Source organism: Brassica rapa, chromosome A09 (assembly GCF_000309985.2).
Source record: "Brassica rapa cultivar Chiifu-401-42 chromosome A09, CAAS_Brap_v3.01, whole genome shotgun sequence".
Lineage (NCBI taxonomy): Eukaryota > Viridiplantae > Streptophyta > Magnoliopsida > Brassicales > Brassicaceae > Brassica > Brassica rapa.
This window is the reverse complement of record NC_024803.2, coordinates 38,259,448-38,278,598: the sequence shown is the minus strand read 5'-3', so window position 1 is coordinate 38,278,598 and position 19,151 is coordinate 38,259,448. Positions and strand designations below refer to the sequence as shown.

General features: G+C 36.5%; 5 protein-coding genes and 1 long non-coding RNA gene across 13 annotated transcripts; 4 read left to right on the top strand and 2 right to left on the bottom strand.

The window, feature by feature from the left end:
* Positions 1-7: 7 nt before the first annotated feature.
* On the top strand, positions 8-2,006 carry LOC103842119 (ribosome-recycling factor, chloroplastic). Of its 7 annotated transcripts, none has more exons than XM_009118736.3 (10): positions 8-237; positions 309-426; positions 506-572; positions 638-831; positions 927-1,038; positions 1,131-1,172; positions 1,267-1,323; positions 1,429-1,479; positions 1,535-1,607; positions 1,731-2,001. In XM_009118736.3, the coding sequence occupies exons 1-9, from the start codon at positions 159-161 to the stop codon at positions 1,559-1,561; spliced, it is 747 nt and encodes a 248-aa protein (XP_009116984.1). In that variant the 5' UTR covers positions 8-158; the 3' UTR covers positions 1,562-1,607; positions 1,731-2,001. The 7 variants fall into 7 exon arrangements, 5 of the variants coding, with proteins under 5 accessions (XP_009116984.1, XP_033136335.1, XP_009116982.1 ...); XM_033280444.1 differs by having other exon boundaries at positions 647-831; positions 1,551-1,607; positions 1,731-1,999; XM_009118734.3 differs by having other exon boundaries at positions 1,551-1,607; positions 1,731-1,991.
* Positions 1,956-3,967, bottom strand: LOC103842120 (fatty-acid-binding protein 1). The gene is made up of 4 exons (XM_009118737.3): positions 2,836-3,967; positions 2,521-2,770; positions 2,352-2,443; positions 1,956-2,243 (listed from the first exon to the last, which is right to left on the bottom strand). Exons 1-4 carry the CDS (start codon positions 3,185-3,187, stop codon positions 2,077-2,079), a joined length of 861 nt encoding a protein of 286 aa, XP_009116985.1. The 5' UTR covers positions 3,188-3,967; the 3' UTR covers positions 1,956-2,076.
* Positions 3,968-5,261: 1,294 nt separating this feature from the next.
* LOC103842118 (outer envelope membrane protein 7) lies at positions 5,262-5,867 on the top strand. The gene has a single exon (XM_009118733.3). The coding sequence runs from the start codon at positions 5,345-5,347 to the stop codon at positions 5,612-5,614; it is 270 nt and encodes an 89-aa protein (XP_009116981.1). The 5' UTR covers positions 5,262-5,344; the 3' UTR covers positions 5,615-5,867.
* A 5,060-nt stretch (positions 5,868-10,927) lies between these two features.
* LOC108869874 lies at positions 10,928-12,323 on the top strand. Its single transcript, XR_001956384.2, has 2 exons — positions 10,928-11,927; positions 11,999-12,323. It is a non-coding gene; the product is annotated as an uncharacterized LOC108869874 (long non-coding RNA).
* On the bottom strand, positions 12,156-14,479 carry LOC103842117 (RAN GTPase-activating protein 1). The gene is made up of 2 exons (XM_009118732.3): positions 14,247-14,479; positions 12,156-13,966 (listed from the first exon to the last, which is right to left on the bottom strand). Exon 2 carries the CDS (start codon positions 13,952-13,954, stop codon positions 12,347-12,349), a length of 1,608 nt encoding a protein of 535 aa, XP_009116980.1. The 5' UTR covers positions 13,955-13,966; positions 14,247-14,479; the 3' UTR covers positions 12,156-12,346.
* A 97-nt stretch (positions 14,480-14,576) lies between these two features.
* On the top strand, positions 14,577-15,895 carry LOC103842116 (cyclin-U3-1). 2 transcript variants are annotated; one of them, XM_009118730.3, is made up of 3 exons: positions 14,577-14,800; positions 14,962-15,390; positions 15,461-15,895. In XM_009118730.3, exons 2-3 carry the CDS (start codon positions 14,987-14,989, stop codon positions 15,723-15,725), a joined length of 669 nt encoding a protein of 222 aa, XP_009116978.1. In that variant the 5' UTR covers positions 14,577-14,800; positions 14,962-14,986; the 3' UTR covers positions 15,726-15,895. The 2 variants fall into 2 exon arrangements, with proteins under 2 accessions (XP_009116978.1, XP_033136336.1); XM_033280445.1 differs by having other exon boundaries at positions 14,613-14,840.
* The last annotated feature ends 3,256 nt before the right edge of the window (positions 15,896-19,151 follow it).

Sequence of the window (19,151 nt, the reverse complement as noted above, 5' to 3'; positions counted from 1 at the left end):
GTTCTATCGAGCCGTCTTAGTTTACTTTGGATAATGGGCCGACACAACGTCAATATTTGAGGCCCATACATAGAACCCCTCCTATGTAAAAAATATATCCTAAAAAACAGGAAGCATTCCAGGCTCCAGCTATCCACGATATCTCTTCTTCTACTGCCATGGTGTCACTCTCTTCCACTGCTCACACCATACCACCAGTTCTTCGATTCAGGGCGACTGATTCCAAGTCTCTCTCAGGTATGTCCATCAGACTCTCGTGTGTTTGGCTAGAAAACGTTATGTTTATTTGTTTTGTATACATTTGGTAGATTCGTTCTGGAAGTCACGCGTAATAGCGTGTTGTGTAAGGAGCGAGAACCTTGTCAAGCTCGGTGCTGGGGTTAATCTCTCCCGTGGCCCCGTTGTCAAGCCGTCACTTCAGAAGAGGTAGTTTTTTTTAATCTTTTTCTTTAAAACATGTTTATTTGTTTTTTTTTGGCTAAATTCTCTGAAAAATCCATTGCAGAGTGGTGATAAGGTTTGCAACTATTGAAGAAATAGAGGCCGAGAAATCTGCTATCGAGAAGGATGTTGTACGTATCACTATCCCCCTACATGTTTTTTTTTTGTAAGTATTATTCTGTTTTGTGAAATTCAGAAATCAAAGATGGAGAAGACGATTGAAACGCTTAGGACTAGTTTCAATGCCATAAGGACGGGGAGAGCCAATGTGGCTATGCTTGACAAGATTGAGGTGGAGTACTATGGAAGTCCAGTAAGTCTGAAAAGCATTGCCCAAACCAGTACCCCCGATGGTACTTCTCTTTTGCTCCAGCCTTATGACAAATCTAGGTAACATTATTATACTTTCTGCTCTCTTTTTATTTTTTTTGTTTGTTCTCTTTGTTGGTTCATGATAACATCATCCCAAAAATGCTTTCATATAGCTTGAAGGCTATAGAGAAGGCCATCTTGAGTTCTGATCTTGGAATGACTCCTAATAACGATGGTGATGTCATTCGATTGTCCATGCCTCCCCTCACTTCTGAGAGAAGAAAGGTTTCTCTTCTGATGAATTTTTCAAGATAAGGAAACTGGGTGTGTGTTTTTTATGCTTGTTCCTTATGTTTTTGTAATTTGCACCACTGCAGGAACTAACAAAGGTTGTAGCAAAACAATCTGAAGAAGGGAAGGTAGCTATTTTTTTTATATAACGATGTACTGAAACTCTTCATTTTCCTTTAATCATTGCTTTCTCCTTTTTCTTATAATCTGTATTTCTTATAGGTTGCACTGAGAAATATAAGGAGAGATGCCTTGAAGTCTTACGATAAACTCGAGAAGGTTAAGCTCTTTTTTTCTGTCAATTTATATTATTACTGTTTATTACTTGTAATAATATCCTTTTCAGTCTGTCATTTTAAGAAAACCAAGTTTCGTTTTTCGCAGGAGAAGAAGCTGTCTGAAGACAACTTGAAGGATATGTCAAGTGATTTGCAGGTAATCTTACCCACCCACACAAGAGTTTGTATTTTAATGGTTATGGTTTCGTTAGTTATTTGTAATGGCAGAAACTAGTTGATACGTACATGAAGAAGATAGAGGAGCTCTGCAAACAGAAAGAGAAGGTATCTCCAGCTACTTAGCCCCTCTTGAGTCAATGGATCTGGTTTTTATATTTTTTTGTCATTGATCTAAGTAGAGTAGCTACTAATTGCTTAAAGCTAAAGTACCCATATGTGAATCCACAGGAATTGTTGAAGGTGTAACTAAAATGGTTGTTGGCAACGATCTGGTAAAATCCACAACATTCCAACTCCTTTTGCCTCTTTAACCTTTTCTCGGAAAAAAATCTCTTGTTTCTTGGGGTACAAGAATGCCTCTGGTAGAAGACCTCTTTTTCTTCTTCTTATATATGCTTAAGTGATCCCTCTTTGTACATCAAACGCTTGTTAATTTTTTCTGTACATATTTAAGACTAAACAAAACCCAACCATCCTTCAAGGTAGCAATTTGTTCATTCAAAATACCTCAACAGTATATATTATAAAAAAAAATAAGATAACAAAGACCACACTTGGTTTGTTTTATCATCTTTTACTTCTGAATTTCATGAGCTGCTTTGTCGTCAACGGCTATAGAAGCTACATTGTTAAGAAAATCGTCTCTTGCATTCTTATCAAACGGTTCTTCACCAATGTACAAGTCTAAGATTGACCTACACAAGAGTTTGCTCTTCACACTCCCAACTTGGTTTCCCTCAACTGAAAAAAAAAAAACAAAACCATAAATATATATTTATATTTTCTAAAAGACACTCACACTCTCAGACGATTTACTTCGATAACCATAAATAGACAGGATCTTATTACTTGCTACGTTGAGTACATGCCCCGGTTCTTGTGTCATATCAATAGTGGAACTTCTTGGAATTTTATACTCATCTTTGAAGAGGCTAGTGAAGCTACAAAAGTGAAAATAATTAAAACAGCTAAACGCAAAGAATCAAACAATGAAATTTTGTTGTGTCAGTTAGTTAACCTTTGGAGCAACTCATCGTTGTCTAGGCCACCAAACTTCTTGAGTCTGTTACCGACAGAATCTTTGAAAGCACTGCGAACGGAACGGATGCTGAGTTTGCCGAAGACAATCTGCAGCCTTATAGTCATCTTTATATCGGCCTCCATGAGATCATCAATGAATGCCTTGTTTCCCCTCAGCTCAGACGCCGGAAGATTCGCGTATTTTTCACCAATAAGTTTCTTCACATCATCACAGTCAGCATACATGCCTAAACAAAGCTCTCATCAAATCAATTTAAAAGGCAAAAACAAAAAAAGTAGGAATGAAAAGTACCAAATGCGTAGACATCGATGTTCTTCAATCCCAGCACGCTCTTCCTCCTCAGCCCCACGCCTAGTAATCTCATGGAGTCTCCGATCGTCGCCGGGAACGAGAAACCGGTCTTCGGCTCAACAACAACGGATCCGGAGCTAGAATCGGCTAGAGCTATGGATCCCCACGGTAACGGAGACGAACGGTGAGAGGAGAAGACACTCTGGTTCCGCGACGCAGCGATCGCAGCTCCGCCGAAGGTGACGGTCACGGCGACTGCGGAGATGGAGAGTCTGGATGATGACGACGTGGAACGCGGTGGTTTAGGGACAGAAGGCTGAGAAAACGAGAAAGGGAAGCGGAACGAAGCCATCGTCTTGTGTTTGGTAGGTGTGAGTTGTTGTCTTTGTTAACTTGTTGTGTGTTTCGTTACACTCTTCGCATTAAAACACTCAAACACACACCATTTATATGATTTAGCGACAAACTACTAGTAGTAGTACTACTGCTGCTTCGACTGTTTCCCACGTGACCTCTACCGCAACTCTTAACGAACCATCCTCAGTTTGGGCTTTTCTACGTTTACTGAGCTAACGTCTGCATTGGGCTTTTTTGAATCATGATATTAGACAGGCCCGGGTCTGTAAATAAAATACCTGTAAATTACCGTTAATTTTCGGCTCCATATCGAGATTCTGGATCGGCTTCGAATATTTAAAATTTAAAATAGACATGAAATACCCAAACTTCATCAAATTTACTTGAAATCCATCGTATATATCTAAAATTTTACAAAATAACTTAAAATAAGTTATTAATAATTAAAATAAAACATTATTAAACTCTAAATTTTACATTTAAAGTTTTATATTACTTGAAAATGCTAAAAAGTAATAATATAGATTTTTAATAAAACATATTTCAACTAAATCATAAAATAAAATATAGAAAATATAACATAAAAATCATAGTTTTGGATATTCATGTTTTTAAATCGGTTATGAATCGATTTTTATTTAGGCGGATCTATTCGGATCGATTCTTTTCGGTTATGTTTCTTTTGGATATAAGAATTTTTTAATAAGTACTTGTAAATTTTTTGTTCGATTTTGTATTGAGTATTTTCGCGTCGGTTACTGTTTGGATTTTCGGCTCCGGGTAAAATGCCGAGTAAGGAGTTCACCACATAATTCTCTTAACTGAATGATATGTTTTGCATACTGGGCCGTCTCTATGATGTATAGCGTCTGCATTGGGCGTTTGGTCAATGTGATTAAGGGCATGACTGGTTTTCCCGCTACCACCCGCAAACGCAGCTTTTGCGGTTGGTAGCGGTTGTTGGCGTTTTGCAACAATCGCTCAAACCGTTCCAAACCGTTCCAAACCGCTCCAAATCGCTCCGAACCTCATAAATTCAAAAGCTGGTTCCAGCTAGCGTTTGCGGTTGCGGACGGTTGCGGGAGGATAAAAAAAATTTCTTTTTTTCCAAAACAATATAAATACAAAAATAAAAATATTCAATAAAAAAATTAAATTAGAATTATAAAAATGCTAAAATATATCTATTAAATTTTAATTAATATTATAAAACTTTAAAATAAAAATATTTTCTATATTTTAAAAAAAATTAAACTATAACTTTCTAAATATAACTTTTATATTTATTATAATATTATTATTTTGATATTTTTATAATTGTATAAAATGTAAATATTGTTAATTTATTATTTAACCGCTGTTGCACTTGGTAGTTAACCAGTCATAAGTATCCCGCAAACGCACCAATTTTTAACCGCAGAACCAGTCGTACAAATCTCTTAAAACCGCTAGAAACCGCAACCACCCGCATCCGCAAACTCCCGCAACCGCAACCGCTGCGGTTAAACCAGTCAGGTCCTAAGTTTTAACTGAGACGTGGGTTTAAATTTGATGGGCTTAAGCTGTTTCAATTGATCCAAACACCTAATTATTCTTTGGGTTAGCCTAACAGTCTTGAAGAATCATAAATTTTGCTTTGTCTTTTGTTGCTTTGGTGCGTGCTTCTATGCATCATCATACTTCAAACTGAATAATTTATGTACAAAATCACCATGTAGGCGTTTTAAAATTATAAAAAGGTTAAATATATAATAAGATTCCCCTTACTATAAAAACGTGTAGAAAATAAAAAAAGGGGCTCATGAAAATCCAATTATAGATTTTGGAGGAATTCACGTGAGGCCACTATTTGCGTCTTATCTTCGTTGTTCGATTGAGGTTCATTTTGGAGATTGGAATCAACCAAACCTGTCTTTTTCAATACAACCAAAATTTGTTTCCTAGCAACAAGCCCATTCCAGCCCATATTCGGCCCATTTACTACTCATCAAACTTTTGACCGTCGATTATTCCCATCGACGGTTCAAGACGATATCACCTCGATATTTTTATAAATTGGCCAAAAACATAGCCCCTATCTTTTTTAAAAAGGTTCTTAAGAGGATAAAGCAGTCTGAAGAAGAAGAAGCGTTCAAGCGAAGAGAAATAAGCAATGGATAAAGCACCAGAAATTCATTTTCCAAAACTGGAGAAACCTTCGGGCAAGAAACAAACAACGACAGTTGTTGTCGGAGCTTTAGCTGTCGCATGGTTGGCAATGGAGTTCGTGTTTAAGCCATTGTTCAACAAACTTAACTCATCAAAGGATAAATCAGTCTCCGAGGATGCTACTGCTCCTCCCGCTGACACAGCAGCGTCCGACGATGCCACAGCTCCTCCCACGGCTGACGATGCAACAGCTCCTTCCACGTCCGACGCCTAAAGGTGAGAATAGCCTCTGCGAGAGACATGTCTTACAATTTCTTCGTAATCAATAATATTTATAAGCAATATGTTTTGTGTGTTTATGTTGTTGTTTCTTCTGTAATATTGTTCGGCTTTTATGACGATGATTTTAAGTTAAGGTAATCTTGTTTTTCTTTTGTTTTTGTAATAAAATTCCCGAGATGGAATAATAAATCAATGAGTTACGATGTAATATTTGATTGCATTTTCCTAATTGCCTTGGGCTTTGTGTTATATACACCAGTAAATGTTTTCTTTTTTTGCATAAAACCAGTAAATGTTTTCGTATCTTTTTTCTTCATTTTGGTAACATCAGCTTTGGTCATTTCGTGTTTCTTTCTCTTTGTATCTTCAGTTATTTTTTTGGTTCTAAAGAAGTGAGTTTTGAGTGTATTTTTGGCCCGTTGCTTGTGGTATATTTGTTACTTCTTACTAGGCAGAATAAAACAAGATTATTACTGAATAGATTCGCAGAGGTATTTTCATCAAGCAACACAAGAAAAATGAAAAAGAAACCGAAGTACAAATAGTATGAAAAATTATGAAACACTGAACATTATATAATTCACTTTGCTTTAAGCAAAAACGAGAAAGTGTTATGAATATTATGGTGATGCCATTATGGCATATCTTAAATATACTTGTTCTCCAAGCTTTACTTGTTCTCCAAGTGGCTTTGTCCACAAGCTATTGTAATCCTATATAAAGGACTCATTACTCATGGAATAATACACACCAATTTCTCTCTTCTCTTGTCTTCTCTTCTTTATTCAAAACACGTTATCAGCACGAATCTCTAGCGACTTTAAACTAATAGGTATAGATTTTATTTTATATTTTTAGTCTATGTCCAATCATTCTACCGATCATGCTTATTATCAATTCATGGTTTGTAAGATTGGGATTCATAGTTCATCACATGTTAGATTGAGTTTAAAAGTTTTAATCGACAATATTGATTTCCCTTGTTTCAAGGAAAGAAAAATCCTTCGATCAAAGTGAGATCTTATCGACTTTATAAGCTATACTCAATCTCGCTAGTTTTCATATTCATATTCGTATAACCATGATTATTGCTTAACAAGTTCATATAGTTTGTTTATGCATATTGTTAATTACAGCATACCATTATTGTTCAGTAATAGCAGATGACTATAGCTCCGAAGTTTGAATACGTCTCATTACGGCTGCATATTATTATTACGGTTGCATATAGTATCGATACAGTTGAACGTATAAATTAACAAATTCATAGATTTAGTGTTGCAGCTACATCTTATATTGTTATTGCGTTTGTGATTGCATCCACTTTTATTCTTTATGGCTGCGCATTGTTCAATGCTTAAAACTATATCATCGAATTGGATTTATAGGTTAATAATTATTTACTAGACTTGATAAGATATTGCATGTTGGTTTAAAATTTTGGGCTGAGTGCATGTAATATATACGAATACATATAATATAGTAATCAAGTGTTACGGTTGAGTGCATGTAATATATTATTTCTATTTTACTTGGAACATCACATGATATGGTAATAGTTTTGGTTTGCATCGGGTTTAGAAACCGTTGGTTTGCACATTCTGCTTAATGCTCGAATGATTTTTATAGTAATTATATATACGCTTGATTTAAGTAGATTTTTTCGGATGAATTATTACTATTTAAATATGGTCAATGTTATATATTGATGTTTACTAACATGTTAGCCATATTTATATGAGCAAATTTTGAGTATTTCAGAATCATCCTCTTTAAAAGAGAAGAGATCATGTGAAATTATATCCAACCAAGATACATGAGCAATTCAAATTCTCATCTCCGTTGCATTTTTTTACCAAGATAAGTATTTTATTTTCATGCTTTATATACGAGGGTAATAATTTACATGAAAATTGATAAATGTGATATAAGATTTGTTTAGTAAGTTTATTGATTCCTTGTTCAATAGCATGAAAGTAAAGAAGTAGCACATATGATGATTACTATAGAAATATTATCTATTTCTTTATATAATAAGATCTATGTTAATACATATTTTATATAATTTGAAATAGTTTTATTATTATATTTCACTGTGATTGTATATGTGAGAGTTTTAAGTTTAAGGCTTGACCTTAAGATCCCATAAGTCTTGGAGAATAATCTAAAGAAATGTACAATCACCTGAAGTGATTACCTATAGCTCATTATATATTTTGCATCTAAAGATTACAAGACCTGAAGTCTGTAATATATCTCAACTATGTTGGATGTTAAGTTTAAAAGTAAAATTCTCGAATTTTTTTTTTAAAATGATGCATATATGAAAAAAAAAAAAAATTTTCACACTAGTAATGTTGTCCAGCAGACACATGATTGGGAAAATAGATTTAAAAAAATAAAAAGAAGTTTATACTTGTATCTTGTTTCTTTGAGACTCAGAGAAACAATGAGCTATTGATTTAAGATAATAAATCACATATAGTAGATTATGATCCATTCTCCTGAAGAGAATAGGATATTTATACCACAAATAGTATTGTTCAAGAAAATAAACCTAAAAGTGGTTGTAGACGTGAATGTATATATAAATAAGGTTAAGATCCAATGAGTTTCTTTTTAGAACTCATACTCTCACTTGAAGTTGAGAAATAAAGATGATAATAAAGAAAGACCCAAGAGTTTCTATTTAAAACTCATTCTCTCACTTGAAGTTGAGAAAAAAAAAATGATTCAATCATCCAAAGATGAAAGAAGATTATTGTGAGTACAATACATGGTAGTAAAACCTTATAGAATGTTCAGGAAGAAGATATATATGATGCTCCAGAAGAGTACATAATATTACTGCACATAAGAATGCAATTTAAAATCCTTATTGCGTCATATTCTTATAAGTCTAAGAAGTTAAAAGGATTTGAGAAAGAATACATGACCCATCTAGAGTATGTTGTTGATTCAAAATGAGATTCATTCGAGATTGATAAACATGTAGTTTTATCATCTCGAGGGGAAGAATTAATGAATCTCACATTTAATAATAAGTCAAACATCCAAAATATTATGTTTGTACTAAACTAAGATTGATGAATCATTCTCGAAGGGAATCTGTGGGATTTTGACACTTATGTTGAGACAGTAAGCAAAAGAAATGCTATATATATTTCAATTCAGAAATATTTCTCAAGACAGTATAAGTATTTTAGAGAAAGTATATACAGCCTCTTATAGATTATACTACACAAAGATTTAGTGTAATGGAGATAAATACAGAGTAAACCAGAATTTTATAAAATACTTGGCATGAACCAGTTAGACCATTTTGGTTCAGTAGTGATGTGAAAAGATACATAAAGATTTATGAATATTCATTGAAGAACCAGAAGATTCTTATGAATGATTTCACATATATTTCTTTCTCATAAGATAAAATGAAAATACGGTTTTCACCAGCCAAATGAAATTATTGGCATAATGGAGATGTTGGTGGACTGATCACCCACTATGCATCTTTATGATATTGGTGAATTCACGTCTTAAAGTCTTTGACGACTATAGAAAAATCACTAGGATAAGTGATAAACATTTTGAGCAACACTAATTCGCATCAAACCAACAAGTAATTAATGGTTCTCCCCGTCATTGGTAGTGGGTCAGAAACCAACCATTTTGCATCTAAGAATGTTGGATGTGTGATATACATTCCAATTGCTCCACCACAGAGCTTTAAGTAAGATGTGTTTTCAAATAAAGTTGAAATACATGTTGGATATGAATCTCCATTGATTCTTAAGAATCTAGAGCCATCCCCGAAGGATATAAGTAAGACTCGATTTGAATGCCAAAGTTGAATTAGTATTTCCAACATAAGAGGGAGAAAATAAACAGCTGGAAAAGAATATAAGTTCGAATGAATTATCATTGATCCTCAGACTAAAGATAAGTCCAAAAGATAATTCAATTATATAGCTTAGTAAATCAGTTGCCAGACACATTTACTGACCCAAATAAATACAGTGATCAAATCACATATACCAGCTGTAAATGCTCCAAATAAGAATTGATGTTCCAGAAGAACAATATCAAACTGCCAGTTACGCCTGAAGCGTAGTAAACATATTGGTTCCAAAGATAAAAAAAAAATCCTCGTAAATGAAAGGAGCATAAAGTAATGGTCAAGAGGAATAAGAGTTTGTGAATGATCTCCAGAAGAGACATTAAACATGACTGAAAGAATTCAGGCACCTGAGACAATGAAGAGATCTCAATAAGTGATGTCATGTATGAAATAAAATGGAACTGATAAGCAAATCGACGTCAATGATATTTATGCCTAAAAAATGGCAGTTGATATGATGAATGAGAAAGAGGATCATGAAAGAAAGTCTATTGAAAAGTGTACACAAATAAATGATTGGCCAAGTCAGAAAGAAACAATAGACAAAATACAAACTCTTGTGAAAGAGACAAGTATTTGGACCAGTAGTCCATACACTAAAAAGTGTAAAACAAGTGGGAAATGATTTGTTGCTCATTGAAAGATCAATATGGAATTGATTGTGAAGAGACATAGTCTCATGTGGTAGATGCAACTACTTTCAAGTTTCTTATTATTCTGAAAATAAATGAAGAATTTGAATTATACGACCCACTGGAAACTAGTAATCCTTAAGAGATAGAATCCCTAAAATATATAATCCCTGAAGGATTGTTTATATCAAAGTCATGTTCCCGGGAACTCTAGCTATTCGATCGAAATATGTTTTATGGGATATATGAAATATTTGAAGTAAATCAATACATCTTTATATTTGTCAAGTGATTATAGATCAATAGAATCATTCATTTGAATATCAATAAAACTCCTGAAGAGTTATAGAAAATTGTATTTTGGAAGAAAGCTCTTGACAATACAAATATTGTCTTTATGTATTCCAAATTGGAGATCTAAAATTAGATGTTATCATAAAGATCCGTGAAGGATTTTATTTAAGATGCTCATACATGTTTGGTCTTGAAGTACCATATTTAAAGTGTTATTGAGCAAATTACTAATCTTTTTCATAACCAAAAGATGTAATTTCATATGACAAGAAAGAAAGTCATAATAGTTACGAATGAGTTATTCGTATGTACGAAACGAATGTCTAGACGATTGTATGTAAGAAGTTTGGTTTGAAGTCCAAATAGACTAAGAAAATATTGTCTATATCAAATAAGAATTGTGGACCAGAAATCTATAGACCTTGAATACTCTAATGGAAAGAGTATTACAATATTCTCAATTTCAAAAGGAGATTTCTCTTATTGGAATGCATATCCTGAAGATATTGCTTTCCGGAGAAGAAATGTGAAATATGTGTGGTTGTACTCTTTTCCCTCATCATGGTTTTTATCCCACTGGGTTTTTCCATGACAAGGTTTTAACGAGGCAACAAAGAACACATAAAAGATAGACACCCAAAGAGAATGTTACAATTTGGGAGATGAAAATCTATCATTGTTCTATAGTTTTGGAGATAAAAAGAATCCAAGAAATGATCAGATCATGAAGACTCATGCACTACTGAAGAATGGCGAAGTTCGTTTCCTACAAGTTCGTTCGAGTAAATATTTGGCTGTTTCATTCACCAAGACGCTACCCCTGCTACTTTCAAGAAGCTCACTCATCTTATTGAACTACGTTGTCTCAAAGATCTCGACGTATGTACACATGAGGGGAAGTCATTATACGCTGCACTCTTTTTCCTTTAACCATGGTTTTTTCCTATTGGGTTTTCCTGGTGGGGTTTTTAACGAGGCAGCATCTTACGCGCATAATGGACATCAAGGGGAAGTGTTATGAATATTATGGTGATGCCATTATGGCATATCTTAAATATACTTGTTCTCCAAGCTTTACTTGTTCTCCAAGTGGCTTTGTCCACAAGCTATTGTAATCCTATATAAAGGACTCATTACTCATGGAATAATACACACCAATTTCTCTCTTCTCTTGTCTTCTCTTCTTTATTCAAAACAGAAAGAAGTATTTTTAGAAGTGGAAGAATCGTATGGGTAACGCCAACGGATAGCTCATAGCTTCATAATCAATTGGTATAAATTGCAAAAAAAAAGAGGCCGCGTAAATTCTTGAGGCCTAAAGATAAAAGGTTATCGCGCACGTGCCGGGTCAACCCAAAATGAAGTCTGGAGCATCCACCCACGTCAGTAGATGAATCCCATGTCCGAGTTATGGTTACAATGATAGTTTAGAACTCGACAACGGGTTACTACCAACTCCAGCAAAGCATTCTCCTAATCAGGTGTGTCTTGTCTAAAATTTTCTGTTATTTAAGGATGTGACTGGCTTCTATTCCTCTGGTTTGACTTGCAGAGCATCGAACTAACAAAGGAAGCTATGGACTTCCTTAGAGGAATCTTCCAGTTATATGACCTTGATAATGTGTGTGTATATGATCGTTTCTCTAATTATCCAACCTTGATTCTCTTGTTCTGTATCAACTAAAAGACCATTTAAATTCATAACCAAAGAGACCAACAACAACAATTCTAGTTTTCCTTGGAAGATGATCAATTTCATGTTAAGGAAATAGATCATCAGAAAAACACTCTTAGATCCTCCTTGCATGACTAAAAATACGTTTACCATAAAGAGCGAAAGAGAGATAAAACTGAACCTAAACTACATAGCAACAAGAGCATCACGTCATGCCACCTCTCCCTATTCCTCCTCTTGCTTGATTTTCAGACCTCCAAGCTTTGCTTCCAGTTCACTCTCTTCTTCGCCTTCCTCTTCTTCGTCTTCATCTTCAAAATCTTCTCCTTCCGGGTCATTATCATCCAGAGGACCAAGCTTGTCCGGTGAGTCCTTAAACATGTCACTCACCTCGTCCACACCTTCCTCAGATATGAAGTTTCCGTTGATGTTCAAAAGCTTCAAAGTAGGTTTCTTCAAAACAGTTTGCGCCAAGGCCCTCGCCCCAGCTCTCCTCATCATGTTGGTGCTCAGATCAACTTCAGTCAACTGGTCATGACCTTCTTCAAGCGCCTTTGCGATTAAGATAGTCCCTTCGTCTTTGAGTTCATTCTCAGACAGATTCAGCTTCGAAAGAGACTCTTTGGACGCGATGCATTCCGCCAGTTTCCCAGCGGCTTTTACAGTAACATCATTCCCAGCCAACTCTATAACTTCAAGACGAGGAGCAGACTTAACCAGAGCTTCGGAAAGCGCCTCTGCTCCCTCATCCTCCAAGTTCAGGTAACTCATATAGATCTCAGTCAACTCACTCAACACTGACAAGGTCTCTGCCAGGGCAACCCCACCTTCAACTCCAAACATGTTGTCACGGAGATCAAGTTTCTTCAAGCGGCTACATGACGCAAGCGCTTCAGCAAGCGCAACACCTCCGTCAGAGCCAATCCTCGTGGACGAACACCTGAAATCCTCCAGAGACGGACACTGCTTCACAATCTCCGCAATGGCGATGGCTCCTTCGTCTCCAGTCATGTTGTTATGAAACTGAAGAACCCTGATCTCGCCAGTAGATGGAAGCAGCTCGCGGACCGCTCTCGCAGCATCCTCCGAAATGCCGTCGTTCATGAGGTAAAGCTCCTCCAAGCCACGCTGAGACTTGATGAGAGAGGCAAACGCACGGATGCCTTTCTCTCCCAAGGCGTTGTCGGAAAGATTCAAAGACCTGAGGTTAGAGCCCTCCAAGGCGGACGAAAACATGGTCATGACTTCGAGGGCTTCCGCCTCCGGTCTCCCCGCGACGAAGTCCGAGAGATCCACTTCGGTCAGCTGGTCCTTGACGGAAGACAAGACGCCTACAGCGAATTTAGCAGCCTCGGAGCCGAAGCTCCTGTTGCTGAAACGGATCTTGGTGAAGGAGTTGTTCGGCTCAGCGAGAGGCCTCAGAAGCTCGCGCGCCTCCTCTAGATCAATGAAGGCTCTACGTCCACCAGATAAATCAAACAAGGTGTCCCCATCGACGTTCCCCTCGGCCTCGGAATCAACCTGTTGCGGACCACGTTTGATGACTTCGAGCATAAGCTTGCTGGACTCTTTGGCGTAGACGTGGACAGCAGAGGTGCCATCAGCGTCAGGCTCGCTCTGGAAGTGTTTGTTGGCGGTGGCGAAAGCAAGTTCTTCAATGCGCTTGGCGTCCTCCTCAGCTTCTTGGAGGCTCAAGAGACCGTACTTTCGGGAGAAGATGGAAGGGGTGGTGATGTTCTTGGTCATGCGGTCGACGAGCATGAGGCGTGTGCTCTTGCTTGGTGGCCACATCTTTACGGATAGAACAGGTGGGGTTTTAACTGAATGATCCATGGCGACTTGGTTCTGTAATAATAGTAAGACAAAAGAAATAACAAACATTGCTCAAATCTGATAATTAAATATTCAAAAAAAAATAAAAATTACAAAGACTAACAGAAGCCATGGCAACAAAGCTAAGTGTAGATCCAATCCAAAAACGCAGAAGGCGTTGGAGATATAATTATAATCTAATTCAATGTTCTATTGTAGATACCAAAAAAGCCTAATTTGCTCAGAAAGTAACAAGATGGAGATGCGATAAGGATATGAAAATCAGAATGAAGTTAAAAGGGTTCTCATTCACCTTCGTTTCTAAGCGGTATCGAAATGGATCTCTCTAGTTTCCGGCGGATTGGAGATGAAAGCGGGAGAGGGGGATTTAATGGAGGCAAAGGTTGCGTTTTGAAATCTCAACTGAAAATGAGAGCCAATTGATGAAGAAGAAGAAGATTAATTAGGGTTTATTGATTCTACACATTGAAAAGTCAATAAAGCCCCTGAAACAAGCCCAAAGCCCAGTAATAATAAGCCTTTAATGATAAAAGCCCATCATTCGGTTGATTGAAGCGACGGCGATTGAAGAAGGTGGGCCAGGTGGAGTCACCGACGGTGAACTGTCCACCACACCTTCTGTCTTTTACTCCATTTATTTATTATGCTTATTAAAAAAATTAAAAAAATGGATCTTGTTATGGTTAGTTAAATAAACGTAAAAATGGAAACTTCCTCTTTCTTCTTCGTAACAATGATTCGCGGCTTCAACTCGTAGCTACGGAGCAAAGAATGGCGAAGCGGCGGAGATAGAGATCTGTGTTTGTTCTCTTCACTTCTCCGGAAGCTTCTTCATTCATTGAACAAGTAAGTTCCTTCTTCTTCTTCTTCCACACCAAAAGATCTTGTAAGTTGCCATCTGGAATCTCCAAATCGCCTGTACTGTGAATCCCAATTCTCTAGAGATTGTTGGTAGTTAGGTAGAGAGAGAGAGAGGACTTATTGAATTTGATTATGTAATATTGCAGATTCGATAATCGAGAATTAAAAAAAATGGAAACTCTGGCAACTGATCCTGGATTCAATGATTCGGGTGTATACCTAAGGCTAGGGCTTATTGTAGAGGGCAAGCGTTTGAAGAAGCCACCAGCACTTCTCTCACGTCTCGCTTCATCTCTCGAGAGATCTTTGTTGTTGCATGACAAATCTATATCTCCCCCAGAGTTCCAACACTCTACTGTGACCGTCTTTGACGGGAGATCTCCGCCTGAGATCACCATTTCCGACTACTTGGATCGCATTTTCATCTACTCTCGCTGCAGCCCCTCTTGCTTCGTCGTTGCCTACATCTACATTCTTCAGTTTCTCGACGTGACACGAGCTCATCTCACGCCCCTTAATGTCCACCGCCTTGTCGTTACGAGTGTCATGTTAGCTGCTAAAGTCTTCGACGACAGGTAACTAACCCAACCTCCTCAACTAGTCATGTGTCTTCAGCATTGATCCTTTGACGTTGTTTTTGTGCAGGTACTACAACAATGCTTACTACGCCAGAGTGGGAGGTGTGAGCACTAGAGAGTTGAATAGATTGGAGATGAAGTTGTTGTTCGCCCTTGACTTTAAGCTTCAGGTGGATCCTCGCACGTTTCACACGCACTGTTGTCAGTTAGAGAAACAGAACAGCGACGGGATCCAGATCGAGTGGCCTATAAAAGAAGCATGCCGGGCCAACAAAGAGACTTGGCGGAAGAGCACACCAGAGTCAGTCTGCTCTCAAACCACTGCACGCTGATCAGGAAATTGTAAGATAGGGTTTTTTTTTGTGTGTGTGTGTGTGTGTGGTAGTGTTGATCATTCTTTTGCAAATTTGATTCTTGTGAGCAGCAAAATTCACAAACTTTGATTTTGTCAAGTATAAAGTTTCTGAAATTATCACAAAGCTAGCTAGTACGTTTTAAGAGATTTGTTTATATCTAGTTTCCATCGATGCTCAAAACTTAAATAAATTTTCCATTCTAAAACATCAAACGGCAACTCTTTCCTCGTTGCTGCAACCGGAGGTCATATTGGTTTTGTTCTTTCAAGGACCCTTGTTGATCTCAGGCGGTTGTAGTGGTTCAGCAGAGCAGAAAAGGAGCTGCAACCACCTCAGCATGCATTACCACGTCCACCTGAAACCCTGCCTTCTACACCACCATCGTCGTTTCTACTGGAGTCAGAGCCCAGAGGACGGTGGTGAGATTGGAGACGGTGAGTGGTCGCCGCTTGGATCGTCATGGGACTCCTTTAAACATAATTTTGACGACCATCTTGTTGATGATCTCCAGATGTTTGATCTCACGAGAGTTTTTATCTACCTTGCCGTGGAGATGTACTGTATGATCAAAGCCGTCGAAGTTGCTTACCTAGACCTGACGTTGGGTGGCTAGGTTTGTATAGATTGTGTGGTGGCGGCTGGAGGAAAGTCCGGCGAAATGATCGATATAAATGTGAACACACCAAATGGTCCATGAAAATCCAACATTGCTACTTATATAATATAGATAGATTCTAATCGACCTAACAATGCATAATCTCCTTCAACTCTGTAGGCTTTGTAGCATGGTCTGATGGTCAGGGTATAAACAACTGTTGATCATGGTATAAAAAATACACTGTAATGTTAATAAGCAGATACATATGAATAAGTCTGAAACCATCCATGTTACTTAGGTGTTGAACAGTATATATATAACGAATTAACGTGCTTTTATGTACATACGTGTGCTTAAATATTAAAAGAACGCATGTGTTCAAGATTTTTCCGATATTGATAACAATCATGCCAAATAATAATTAGTTTCTTAGGATTTTATTAGATATGTTTAGATTATCAAGCGTGCAGATTTGGCTTTTAACTTATGAGAAAACTACTTTTTAAGTATCATTTTCTGAATAATGACAAACCAAAACTATATACCCATCTTTGGCGATGTATGTTTTGAAAAGACGTTCTTAGTAGACTTTTTCTTTTACAAATTAAATGTTAAGAATTAGACTAAACATTTAATGTCTATCATAATATAGCTACACCATGAGTCACATATACAGATTCTATTTTGTCTTTATTTTTTTGCTTTTACTTGCAACACAGTTTCCACATTTGGAAGAATAATATAAACTAGGTGATAACCCGCGCAAGTTGCGCGGAGTGAATTGACTCGGTGATTTAATGTTTGACATCCAAAATAAAGTATGTATTTGCAATATATGATTGATAAAGTAGGACTTTATAACAACGGAAGAAAGTTTCAAGAACGGTAAAAGCATATTTAAACAATAGAATAACTCTCTTATAACTAAAAAGCTCATTTATTATTAAGATGCATAATTAAAGAATTTATCATAATATTTCTTAAGTAAGATGTTGAAAGTCAAAACAAAAATATAAATGTAAATAAAATACTAATAAAACGAAAAAATCTTCAAATTAATAGACACTCCAACCTCAACTTCAATTTGCTTGCATAGGAATTCTGTGACCATAGAAACAGAAGAAGATAAAAATTAGGGCACAAATTTTTTTCTTATCGCCAGCCAAAAAACACTAAGTAATAATTTAGAAGATACTTACTTCGATTTGAAGTTTTGTATTTCTGCCATGTCCTGATCAAATAAGACTTGAGAAGAGCTTTCTATGTTAGTGATATATCTGAAACCACCTACATAAGAAGTACAAAATACATAAGATATTTTAATCTGTAAAATATGCAATATTAGATAGCTAACCTTCTCCCCAATGGATTCTCCATGACCTCAAAACACAGACATTCACTGGAGCACGTGAGTTAAGGTTGTATTCATTCAAAGTCACTGCTTCCTTTCCATAGGCAACACACTTTAAGTGTTTTAACTTGTAATTCATTTGGTGAGTTAGCATATTGATATATATGAAAACTAAGATCTGTTTCTTTAAAAAAAATATGAGTAAAGTCAGAGGTTCAAACTCTGTGTTAACCAAAGTGAACTCCATCCTGGTATTCTGATAAGAAAATATCTCGCCAGGTCCTAGTTCTTCAAGTTGTTGCAACTCCCCAACAGCAACCATAGCTCCACAAAGGTCTACACAAATAATGGAAATAAGATGAATAGATCTCAGCTGAATCATCCTACACGACCGAGTTAAGTAACTAATCAAAAACGAAACAAACTTATACTTAACATACCAATACAGTACATTGGATGTGACAACCCTTTCAGTATCGTATTAAAGTTCGCAAGGATAAGAAAATTAGAATCACGTAAGGGTTGAATCTTCCTAAAACATGTTGTCGCTGTGAACTTAATAGAGTAAAACCCTAAGGATTTTAACTTAGTTTCCACGTTAAAAACGCATTGATTATCATATTTCTTTGCCTTGGCCAGCATGAACAAATTTAATGATATTGCCATAAACTGATTATCGTAGTTGATTCTCATATATTTTGGCCTTGGAGAGGAAACAAAGAATTGGTTATACCGGCGAGATTTTAATATCCGTCATTATTCTATGAACCGACCGGCTGGGTTCAGTAAACCCAAATAACCGATTTTCAATATTACGTCCAGTTAAACTCTATATTAAAAAGAGTCCAGACGTAAAGTTGTAATTATGCTTTGGAATCCTGGCTTCACAAACTAATGATACGTACAATTATTTTATATGCCATAAATCTAATATTACAGAAAGGGAGAACACGTCTTCATCTAATCCATTATATCGTCTTGCGTAACAAATAACTAAGCTTATCTTCTTGTGACGTCGTCATCTTCTCTTTTCATAGTTCGTACATTCTATAAACGTTCAAGAACCGTAATGCAGTGTGGAGCTGCGCAACTTAGCGAGCTCGGTCATGTCTCGGTTCTAAGATACAGAGTGTACTCTGTTTCAAAGTGTTCTCGTCGAGATGAATAGTCATGTCTCTCTTCTAAGAGAAAAGTAAAAGACGTCTTCATCTTCTCGGTTCTGTCATACGAATTTAAACGTCTTCATGTTCTCCATTTTATCGTCTTGAGTAACAAAGAACTCAGCTTATCTTCTTCAGACGTCGTCATCTTCTCTTTCGATCATACTTCTTCATATCCCAAGCATGCGCATAGATTGTCACATTGAAGAACAAAGATATGTAATAACTCAGAAGTCATGTTCAAGAACAACGTTATACATAATAAACTAACTTTTTATAGTTCATACAATCTA

Excerpts from the sequence above, each read along its gene's own strand:
- LOC103842119 (XM_033280442.1), top strand. The coding sequence starts at position 159 with ATGGTGTCACTCTCTTCCACTGCTCACACCATACCACCAGTTCTTCGA. Across the intron at positions 238-308 it reads TGATTCCAAGTCTCTCTCAG|ATTCGTTCTGGAAGTCACGC; the intron begins GTATGTCCATCA and ends TACATTTGGTAG. Across the intron at positions 573-637 it reads CTGCTATCGAGAAGGATGTT|AAATCAAAGATGGAGAAGAC; the intron begins GTACGTATCACT and ends TGTGAAATTCAG.
- LOC103842120 (XM_009118737.3), bottom strand. The coding sequence starts at position 3,187 with ATGGCTTCGTTCCGCTTCCCTTTCTCGTTTTCTCAGCCTTCTGTCCCT. Across the intron at positions 2,444-2,520 it reads AACGATGAGTTGCTCCAAAG|CTTCACTAGCCTCTTCAAAG; the intron begins GTTAACTAACTG and ends TCACTTTTGTAG. Across the intron at positions 2,244-2,351 it reads GCATGTACTCAACGTAGCAA|TTGAGGGAAACCAAGTTGGG; the intron begins GTAATAAGATCC and ends TTTTTTTTTCAG.
- LOC103842116 (XM_009118730.3), top strand. The coding sequence starts at position 14,987 with ATGGAAACTCTGGCAACTGATCCTGGATTCAATGATTCGGGTGTATAC. Across the intron at positions 15,391-15,460 it reads GCTAAAGTCTTCGACGACAG|GTACTACAACAATGCTTACT; the intron begins GTAACTAACCCA and ends GTTTTTGTGCAG.
- LOC103842117 (XM_009118732.3), bottom strand. The coding sequence starts at position 13,954 with ATGGATCATTCAGTTAAAACCCCACCTGTTCTATCCGTAAAGATGTGG.
- LOC103842118 (XM_009118733.3), top strand. The coding sequence starts at position 5,345 with ATGGATAAAGCACCAGAAATTCATTTTCCAAAACTGGAGAAACCTTCG.